Genomic DNA, 10,523 nt, shown 5'->3' with positions numbered 1-10,523 from the left:
CTAACAGGGGTCTTCTCCTACACCCACAGGCATCACCTTTGGGCACACAGCAGGAGTTCAAGAGCAAGGTTTCACAGAAGCTGCCATTAAGACAAAGCCTCGCTAAAACACAAGTTGAGAATAACTGTGCTGCCAGTGCCTGTTTTAAAAAACAAGAGCTCCTCAAGCACACACTGATTCTCGGGTGTCTTACAGATCAACAGACCTGGTGCAAAAAGATCAACCAAAGGAAAGCTAAAAGCAACTGAGGACAGGCTGCCATGCTGTGTCAGTGTAAATAAGGAGAGAAACATGTATTTAAATGTTTTTATTTCAACTAATGCTTTGCCACCATATTACATCACTTCGAATAGCTTGGAATAGCAATATGATCTCAAATATAGCAAACAGCTTGCCAAAGCAAGATAATATTAAATCCTACAGATAGAGCATCTTCCTTCTTTGGCGACAACGCTTCCTTTTATCTGTAAAAATACTTTTATGTTCCAGCACATTTGCTATTCAGTTTATTGAACCCTACCGTTTATAACATTTGCCTTTTCCCTGCACAAAACCTCCCCACAATGTAGTATGGTTTTATATCCAACAGCATTTTAAATAAAAAAGTTATAGTTTTCATGCAGATTTTTGTAAAAATTATTTTCTAGTTGCACAGAACTGAACCAAGATGCATACAAAAATGCATTCACTTCCATACTCAGGTGTAACTGTGCCATAAGCAACATGATATCATATTTTAGTCTGAGAGGTCCAAGGATGGTGGTATTCTCATATGGAATATAACTTGAAAAAAAACAAAGAAACAAAAAAAACCAAACAAAACAACACCCTTTCTATAAGCAGCAAGAGAAAAAACTGCCATGTTTATTTGTAAGGTAATCAAAACAGGTGTATAAAAAAGCACCATGTACAGAGAATACCAAAGGAAGATGCATCTTCCTAATTACACATTTCTCATCCAGCATTGCGAGCTGGCCTGCAGGTCCCAACTTGTACTGTAGCTTTATCCACAAAGTTATGGAAGTGGTCAAACCTAGAATATGCTCGGACCTATAATAGAAATTAAACCAGATTGCAGATAGAAATTATATTTGTTTCCATTACAACTCATACCAACCACCTTATAGCCCTCAAGGGTAAAAAAACCACGCACCAAGTATGTGAGAAATAATGGAGTGAAAACAGCTCCAGAGCAATATTGCAAGATGCAGGACTGTTATGAATGCATTTCTGTGAGCTCTTGATAAGTTAAACTTTCCTTTGGGAAAAGAGCACATCTGTTGGTTAAAACTCCTCTCCCTGAGAATTTTGATAAGAGTTGTCTTGCAAAGCAAAACAAAGTCCTTTGAACTTCAACAGTTCTTAGGCCAACAGCATTTCAACATGGTCAGAGCTGATCTGCTACTCATGCACCCGGGGTGGCAGGTTGGGTTTTTGTTGCATTTTGCTTTTTTTTTTTTTTCTTTGTATGGATCAACCCTTTTATACTCGCTTCATTCCTCTGCCCATCAAGCAGGCAAACACGGTCATGACCATCTTTGGTTTCACCTCCACAAGATCTTCTGGAAGCGCATAAACTCTGGCACCAATTCTTCTTGCCATGGACACAGCATACCTATTCACCACGGAAAGAGGAGAGGGTCAGCACTGAGACTGCTACCAAGAAATTACAAGTCAACTCCTGCCCTATCCAACACCATTTCACCTATTATCCTCTTTATTAAGATTGAAGATGTGCAACAGTCCAATCACACCAGATGTTAGCTTCATAAAAGTTTTTTTGATCTTTTGCTGTACTCCTTTTCCTCAGTAAAGTGTCTTTAATGCACAAATTGACTTTTGAATGTCATCAGCTGTACCAACAGTTTAAAGAAATTGTAATTAATATTTACCAGGGCTAATAGATAGCATGCATAACCAAGGATTAATCAGCTAACATTTACATTTCCCCCTCTGTTTGCTCCTTAAGAATAATGAAGCAAGACTATTACCTGCAAGAAACTTTGCTGTCATTCTGCCACTGCAGAACAGTCGCAGAACACACATTTCAAAGGCATGTTTTAATAGGCATACTTTAAACTTGACAACCTAAGATGATTCAACAAGACATGAAACACACACGAGTACAATTTCAAAACCCTGAGCCACTGGCTGAGCACTTCATATGCCTGAACAAACAGGCGAGAAACAGAACATCATTGCTAAGAACTGCTTGGGCTGTTCTGCATTTCTTTCAACAAGCAAGAGTCCAGACAATTACTCCCTCCAGTGTTACGGACAAGTACAGCAATTAGATTTGAAGAAGTGCTGCCTGTTTAAAAGGTACGGTGTTAAAAGAGATTGAAAACCACAGTAATAAACTGGTAAAAACACGTGTGGCTTAAGGCCAGCACATAAAGGCACACTCTTTCAATGCAAAACAGTTTTTGAGATAGCCAACTTACTTAGCATTATTTTGTTTGTCATCTTCCGATAGATTACCAGTCTTTACAAGGTCATAGTTGATACAACCAGGCTGTATAGCATCAATTAAATCCACAACCGCCAAGCTTGTACTGATAGTCTTGTCCTAGAGAATACAGGGACAGACAAAGATGAATGTCTAATCCTGAAAGCAAAGTTCTCACCTCAATCCAGCTGCTCTGCAACATGCAACAAAACAAGCTTATAAAAGCCATTTCAAAGCAGCAGCGTTAGTGCTGAACCACTGGGAAACTGAAACTGCTGCTTTTCCTTTGGTAATAGTACAAGACCATTACTCCAGTTTACTCCAAACGGTCTGAAAATATGAAGCATGTCAAAGCATGACCACCCCCTCTCCTCTGCCATCCCATCAGCTTTCTTGCCCCACCACTGCCACCATGGGCCGCCCGAAAAAGTCATCTCTCTAGTAGCTTTGTTTCCAGCAGAGACTGACTATATCCTGTCCTGTTTAAACCCCGAAGATGCCCTGCTGTTCCTGCAGCCAAGAAAATGCTTTTTGGGCATCTCTCTCCTTTTGGATGCAAGAGGGAATCTGCACCTTGAAGTTCTGGATGGAGGTGGACTTGCCAGCTTCTTTCAGGGTCTGGTTTACCCAGCTGACTATAATGTCATCATTAGCTTTCTGACCGTCACCCAGGTCCTCGAGGACATTCAGCGTGTACCTGAGAACCAGCAGAGAGAATGAGATTAGGCACAGAGCCTGGGCAAAGCCCTGGTGAGCGTGCAGCCAGGGTGCAATGTGAGTCAATGGCAGCTTGGAAAGTCTTCACATAGTCTCAGCTCTGCCTTTTTTTTTTTTTTTAACAACTCCTTTAACAAAAAGGAAGAATCATCTATCTTAACCGAAGTGTGGTTTCTGTTAAAGCATTTAGTCTTTCTAGCCTTTCAAGTCCTTTAATATAAACTCACACAATTGATGATCACAAGGACGATTAACTTTATCTGTCATGAAGTTCCTCCTTCTCCCATTCCAGTGCAGAAGGGGGTTAGGAAACAGCCCTGGAATGTTTCTCTCTCAATTTCCAATTAAAAATTAGAGCATAAAAGTTGCATAAATCTTCCTGCTTAGGGTTTCTGTACATGGACCAGACTTGAGCAGGCAAGAGAGAAGTGATCCTGGTCAGTAGGATGTTCACAGATCCACCAGCGGGTTCTCTGGTGGTCTCCGCTCTAGCCTCCCATGTGCAGCAGGATTATCTCTGCCAGTTTTGTCCAACTGTCTGTCAGAAACCCCTCAAGGATAGAGGTGTTACAATCTTTCTGAGCAACCTGTTCTAGTGCTGCAGTGCTCTCATGGCAAAAAACTTCCAAACTCTGTACTCCATTCATAAGTTTTGCATGTTTGAGATGGGTCCTACCTTCTCATCAACTGCCAGACTAAGGCTAGTGTCAGCGTCGGGTTTCCATCATTCAGATCTTGTCCTCCGATGCCAACCAGGGAGAATTTAGCTGGATGCTTTCCCAAGTCTACAGCGTAGTTACAGTTTTCTAGCTACACAGGAAGAGAGTTTAAACAGAAAATCATTCACAAATACACTCACGTGACTGGAAGACTCAAATAGAAACTTTTAGTGTCTGTGGCTTCTTTTAAAGTATTTTGAAATACTTACTTTTTTCATATTTGCTCCAAGCTTAGGGTACGGAGGCTTGTTAACCTTATTCCAGTCAACAGGAACTTTGATCTTTTCATATAACTGTAGTATTACCAGTGCATCTTGGAGATCACTGAAGTGGAAAACATTGATTAAGTCTAATGTCGCAAGATTTAAATGCACTCTCTGTCACATCAAGAATAATTACTACTCTTTACAGGTTGTTGTTATTTCAACAACACTAAAAAGAAAAAAAGTCAAAACATTTTGTAGTTTTCAGGGCAGGAGAAATGCTAGCTTCATGCTTAAAACCAGCTAGCTGCTGAACTAAATCAGGTTTTAGCACAGTAATCAGCAACAGATCCAGGGAAGAATTTTGCTACATAAAACCCCAAGGTAGCCACCTCTCTCCACTGAGTACAGGGACCCAGAGTATCCTGCCTCTTAACTACGGTGTCTTGGTTAAACCCAAAAATTAGGTGAGAGGCAATGTAGTTCCAGTTGCACTAGCACAGTTGCTCAAGCAGATCTAAATGTATTGGGATCTCAGGGTACCAACTTACACAAGATAGGGGAAAATAAACAAACTGTCTTCACAGCCCTTAAAGAAAATTGTTGGTGTGTCGAGTGCTGACTCAGCAATCCCTAAGCTACAGACTGCAGGAATGGTGCAGTGAGCATCTCCCACTCCCTTCCATCACCCTTTCTCAAGCTCTTTGCTCGGCACTGGGGGCAACAGGACACTGGTGTGGACACATCTCTAGTCCAATCTACTTGAGTCTCACCCAAGAGCCTGACCCTTACCCATAGAGGTGATTTACATGGGGGTTCACACCAAGGGAATTCATCCAGTTGCGGAAGGTCCGTTCCTCACGTGTCTCTCCTAGATGAAAGAAAATAGTTTCATGCAACTTCTGCAAGCTCAAAGCTGAGCAGGGTTTTTCACCTTGCAAGGCAGGGAACTTTGAGCAGCATAGCTCATCAACTAGGTTTTTGAGCAGAAAAAGGGTATTTTTTTCTACTATAATTTTTTCAAAGGAAGAGGGTTGCCCTGATATCTAGTTTTAGATATCAGTTTGATTTAGCAGTAAGGTCTTTCACATGGGTGTTAGCTAACTGCTGTCTGGGAGCCAGGCAGCCAAAGCCCTAACCCCAGTCCTGCGAACAATTAATGCTGCTGTGAACATCTCGCCATGTCACTGGGTGCTCCTGCCCATCGTAGGAAACGGCAAAACCAACTCCCCAGCCCTGTCACAGGGGCTGATGAGTTGCTCACAGTGCTTCTACAGGTTCCCGTTCCACATCAGGGTCAGAGCAGCTGAACAGGCTGCCAAGTACTCTTCTCATCTGTCCCAAATGAGTAAACAACCACTGCAGCACTGAAGCCTCAAATCATAGGTGTTATCTCAGTGGAGGTACCTCCCCTGGGCACAGCCTCCTGTGACGCAAGTGTTTACTTTAGATATTTCCCTCCTGTTAATTTTGTAAACTGATATGACCATCACCTTCCAGTAGTGTCCAGTCGATGTCCTGGTTTTCAGGCTTGGTAAGTGCTGGATACTTGTTGAACAGGTTGGCAACAAAGGCCAGGTTCAGTTTGGGATTGCCACTAACCACATCAGCCGGCGTGACGAACTGCCGGCAGCCGAGCCGATCTGCCTGCTGAAGCATGTACTCTGCTCTCCGCAAGTCATCTTTCTCCTGCCGGGTATGGAACAGACAAGAGCCGTCATGGAAGAGATCGGGCGACAAAGCAGATGGGAAGTTCCCGACTGCTACCTGTGGCAATGTCACCACTCTACCTGCATCGTTAGGCATGAGTCACTAATCAAGCACAGGGATGAAGCATGTGTACTAAACCCTGCTGCTGTGGATGTCGTTTATAGAACCATAGAATAGTTTGGGTTGGAAGGGACCTTCGAAGCTCATCTAGTCCAACCCCTGCCATGAGCAGGGACATCTTCACCAGCTCAGGTTGCTCAGAGCCCCGTCCAGCCTGGCCTGGGATGTCTCCAGGGATGGGGCATCCACCACCTCTCTGGGCAACCTGGGCCAGTGTTCTACCACCCTCATCGTAAAAAGTTTCTTCCTCATATCTAACCTGAATCTCCTCTCTTCTAGTTTAAAACCATTGTTTGTAATTGTCCTACTTTGTCTTGGTATTTTTCCTAGCATAGTGTTTTCCAAGTTTATATACTTTCCAACTTTTATGCTTTTTGAACTTAGTGGTGCAAAAGCAGAAGTCAGCATGCTCCCAAATGGAGCAAAACCACAAATAATTTCTTAATATTATACGGTAATTGGTGGGTAGTGATCAGGCCTGCAGCAACCACTCATTTAGCACACACCCGAGGTGCGTATATGGCCACTGACACTTTACACGCTCTAGAAATTAAGATACCAGGTTACCTAGATGTCACGGGGCAATTACAGGGTACAGGTAGTATAGCATGAGGACACAACAGCCTGAATACTTACATTGAAACCTGACATGTTAATATCAATCTGAGGCTCTCCTTCTTTCTGCCCTTTAGGTGCAATTTGATTGAGGAGGTGGTAATAAGCTCTGGAATCCTGAAATGGATAAAAAAGAAAATTCAAGTCTCCAGTACAGCAGTGAATACACCATAACAATTCATTTCAGGCTCATCTTTAATAAGTCACTATGCATAATTGGCTTATGTACCTTTACCGAATTACCAAAATCTGTAAGCTTAAAAGAGAGCATGATGGCAGAAATCCAGGCCGCAAAAAAGGAAACAGAAAGAGAAAAGGTTAGAAATATTTAAGATTAAACTTATGGGGTTTAACTATTTGAAAGCTGCTTTTGCTGCAAGCTGTGTTGTGACAGTGACCCTGTGCTGCTCACTGTCACGGCCCCCACAGCCAGATGCCCCCAGGCAGCCCTAACCCCTCAACAAGGCAGCCATTCCTACTGCTACAGCAATAATGAAAATGGCTCAGCGAAGACAAAGTCCAGGCAAAAAGCTGATTACAAGAAGTCTGGATGTTTTCTCCTGTGCCTGCCTCTTAGCTATTAATAGAATAGCTTAAAGGAGAGAGCCCAGGGATGGTCACAAACTACGAGAAGCAAACAGCTGCAGTAATTATCAACTAAAAGTCTGTTTAGTCCTCAACACTAAGAAGCACCTCAGCATATCCTGGCAGCTTAGGGGTTGCACTAGACAAGCCAACAGCTATCAGCAACGCTGTAAGTAATTTTGAAGTTGGAAATAAAAGTGACTATGTGTGAGTGCACACACGCACACACACAGGCGAGCTCTGAGCTCCCCATGGACCTCAATTATCAATTATTTTTTCCATCCCAACAGTCCTTTAACCTGGAGTCCACTGCAATCCTCCTTCTCCTCCTCAAAACTGCTGGCCATGTGAATAAGCTCCAGAAACCTGCTGGGACCAGTGTCCAGAAACTCCACACTGACCAGGAGTCACCACCCTCCATTTCTCCCTAGTACTGAGAGAAGAGGGCCACCCCCTCACATCTGAAAAATGGCGGTGAGACTCCCTGCTCCCATTTCTATTCAGCCCAGTGTAGAGGGGTCTTGTTTCCTTTCCTCTGTCCAGCCCATGATGTTTTGGATGAAATGCCATCACCTGCCAAGGGCGTGGAAGTCACACTCTCCAGGGATGCAGCAAAGCAGTTCACCCTGAGTGAGCTGAATGCCACTGAATTTTTTTTTCCATCAAAAAAGATGGATTAAGAACATTTGAAAACATGAGTAATACCAGTTGCATATTCGATTAAAACATGCCACAGCTTTGCAGCAGGATCCCACTAGCACTGGAGAAAACACTCAAGAGAGCTCAACACTGGGCTCATCCTCATGGCAAGAGAGAACAGCACTGCGATACCTTAAATATACCACCCATAAAACCCCTGTTAAGCCTGCTCAGGGTGTTAAGGTTAAGAAAGGTCCTGTCTGTGGATGAAGGGCATCTTTCACACACACAAACACAGCCCTGGCCGCCTCCCAGCCTTTTCCCAGGCATGTGCAGGCCAGGAGAGTTCTTGGTACCTTAATATCTGCACTGAAGTTATTGATTTTGTGCCAGCCCGCGTTTTCCAAGTGGAAGTTGGCCCATCTTAGGAGCAGTTCTTCTGGGGATAGCTTCATAAGGTCCTCCAGATTTTCACCATCACGAAGTAAGGCAGCCAGTGCTAGAAGAAAAATGCTTGTGAGGGGAAGGAAGGAGATTTCAAGAGGCAAACCTGGACAGCAGAATTAGAGCTGCAGCAGCATTTCAGGGGGAGAAGTTGGGGACAATACCAACTACTGATTAAGTCAAAATAATCTGGGTATTAGTGGAGTTTTCCCTGGTTGGTCGTTACAGAGAAGAGTGTGAATGATCAAGAAAACCGTGTGTAAAAAATATTTTCCATTTTCTTCTATAACAAAACTATTTGGATTTTACACACAGTCTTTTAAACTGATGACAGTAAGCTAAATGTAAGTGCACTTCTATCTCAATGAAGAAGCGCTTCCAAGCAGCTTCATATGCACTGTTAAAAAAAGCCAGAGAAGTCAAGACAAGCACGCTTTCAGTTGGCTGGTGCTTCCCCTGCCACAAGTTTTCAAACTAGGCGAAACCATGTTACCACTTCAGTATCTTTTATTTTAACTTTCCAGTCGTGAAGCCCCTTCATCCATCTGGGTGCTCTGATAGCCCGTGCAGGAATAACAGAGCTCTTTGAATGATTTGGAAAGTTAAAAGTTTACATTTTGCAGGCTGTTGCACAGGACCAAGTGAGCACAGGGGGAAGAGCTGCAGCACCCCCCACCAAGAACAAAGCGAGTGCTGAGCTGCACAACTGACAGTAGCAAGGATGATTTTAGGAGAACCAAGTCATTGTGAACACATTCCCAAAGAGTGGAAGCCCCCTGTTTTGCTTTGTTTTGTGGGGTTGTTTGTTTTTGTTTTGAGGAAGCTGTGCAGTTGTCTATAATCCTAAAAGGATGCAAGCAGCTTTTGTCACCTTTTAACACTGTTATGTACCTGTGGCTGAACCACAGAAACATTTCGGTTGGAAGGGACCCTTCAGAACATGGAGTCCAAACATAACGTAACTCTAGCACTAAACCACGTCCCTAAGAACCTCATCTATACATCTCTTAAACCCCTCCAGGGATGACGACTCCACCACTGCCCTGGGCAGCCTGTTCCAGTGCTTCACGACCCTTTCCCTGAAGCATTTTTAACTAATATCCAATCTGAACCTCCCCTGGTGCAACTTGAGGCCATTTCCTCTCGTCCTATCGCTTGTTACTTGGGAGGAAAGACAACACCCTCCATGCTACAACCTCCTTTCAGGTAGTTGTAGAGCGACAAGGTCTCCCCTGAGCCTCCTTTTCTCCAGGCTAAATCACACCGGCAGAGCCCATCCAGCCCAAGGCAGCCCAAAGCACCACACTCATTTGCACCGCAAGGCTCGAGCCAAGATGCATCTCGATATACAGACGTGTGTTCAGCCGGTTCTCCGAGGCAGACACACATTACCAGGATGGCACAACCCACCCACCTGAGCCTGCTTCACAGCTATAAAGAGGCTGGAGAGCACTCGGCTCGGCACATGCCCCCATGAACCGAAGGTGATCACTCACCTTTCAGCAGAGATGAGGGGAGGGAAGAGGCAGTGACGGGGCTGGAGGTGACAGCGCAAGCAATGTGGCATTCATGCTTTAGAAGTAATCACTTACAGTTTCATTTACCTTCATTTCTGCTGAGCTCGATGTCAGCGAACAAGCCGATCTTAATAATTTGCCAGAGAAGCCCAAGGACCAGGTGGGGTTTCCCTTCCCTCAAGTCCTCTGCACCAATATTGACAACATGACACCCAATGGCGGACGCAGAATTCAACGCCAGGTTCAGGTTCTCCTGCAAACAGCACAGCGAGTGAGACACAGCCAGAGGAGACGCTGCTTTGCCTTTCATCCAGTGCCAGTGGAGCGGAGATTTCCCCCTTGTCCTTGCTCAAACAACAGCAGCTCGAGGAAACGCTCCCAGCCACGCTCTGCCTGAAGTTTAACGGAGCCGTGGTGGCAGCAGGCTGAATCAATAAGAACAGAACTAGGCACCAGGGTTTAATTTCAGCCTCTGGTATTTAGTTTCAGCCTCTGAGTCAGTTGCATCTAGTGGCATCAATAAGAATGAGGCTAGAGAAGTGTTAAGTTATACACAGACACACAGATGCACAGGCATCCTCGCAATGACAACCTGTCGTACCATGAAACACTTCATAGAGACCCAGTGCCAATAACCATCTTGTGTTAAAAAGGCAGCACTGTATATAATCACCGTGGCAATATCAGGTATTCCAGCCATTTCACCCATTTGTCATTAATTTAGCATTTGTATCTTTTCAACAGCACTAAGACTGTCAATTATGCACAGTACAAAACTGCTCTTAATATTTAAATGTAAGTTATA

General features: G+C 44.1%; 1 protein-coding gene across 3 annotated transcripts in view; it reads right to left on the bottom strand.

Moving 5' to 3' along the window:
* Positions 1–268: 268 nt before the first annotated feature.
* Positions 269–10,523, bottom strand: part of PLS3 (plastin 3) — a 54,307-nt gene continuing 44,052 nt past the window's right edge. For all 3 annotated transcript variants that reach the window (XM_065643307.1, XM_065643308.1, XM_065643309.1), the window contains 10 exons: positions 9,806–9,971; positions 8,114–8,256; positions 6,555–6,650; positions 5,582–5,777; positions 4,881–4,959; positions 4,095–4,209; positions 3,843–3,976; positions 3,023–3,146; positions 2,445–2,569; positions 269–1,615 (listed from right to left, as the gene is read on the bottom strand). In XM_065643307.1, the coding sequence (XP_065499379.1) occupies positions 1,483–1,615; positions 2,445–2,569; positions 3,023–3,146; positions 3,843–3,976; positions 4,095–4,209; positions 4,881–4,959; positions 5,582–5,777; positions 6,555–6,650; positions 8,114–8,256; positions 9,806–9,971 (1,311 nt within the window). In that variant the 3' untranslated portion in view covers positions 269–1,482. The remainder of the gene's footprint in view (positions 1,616–2,444; positions 2,570–3,022; positions 3,147–3,842; positions 3,977–4,094; positions 4,210–4,880; positions 4,960–5,581; positions 5,778–6,554; positions 6,651–8,113; positions 8,257–9,805; positions 9,972–10,523) is intronic.

This window comes from Caloenas nicobarica, chromosome 12, assembly GCF_036013445.1.
Source record: "Caloenas nicobarica isolate bCalNic1 chromosome 12, bCalNic1.hap1, whole genome shotgun sequence".
Classification (NCBI taxonomy): Eukaryota; Metazoa; Chordata; class Aves; order Columbiformes; family Columbidae; genus Caloenas; species Caloenas nicobarica.
Note: the sequence above shows the minus strand (reverse complement) of the source record. Positions and strands in the feature narration are given on the sequence as shown.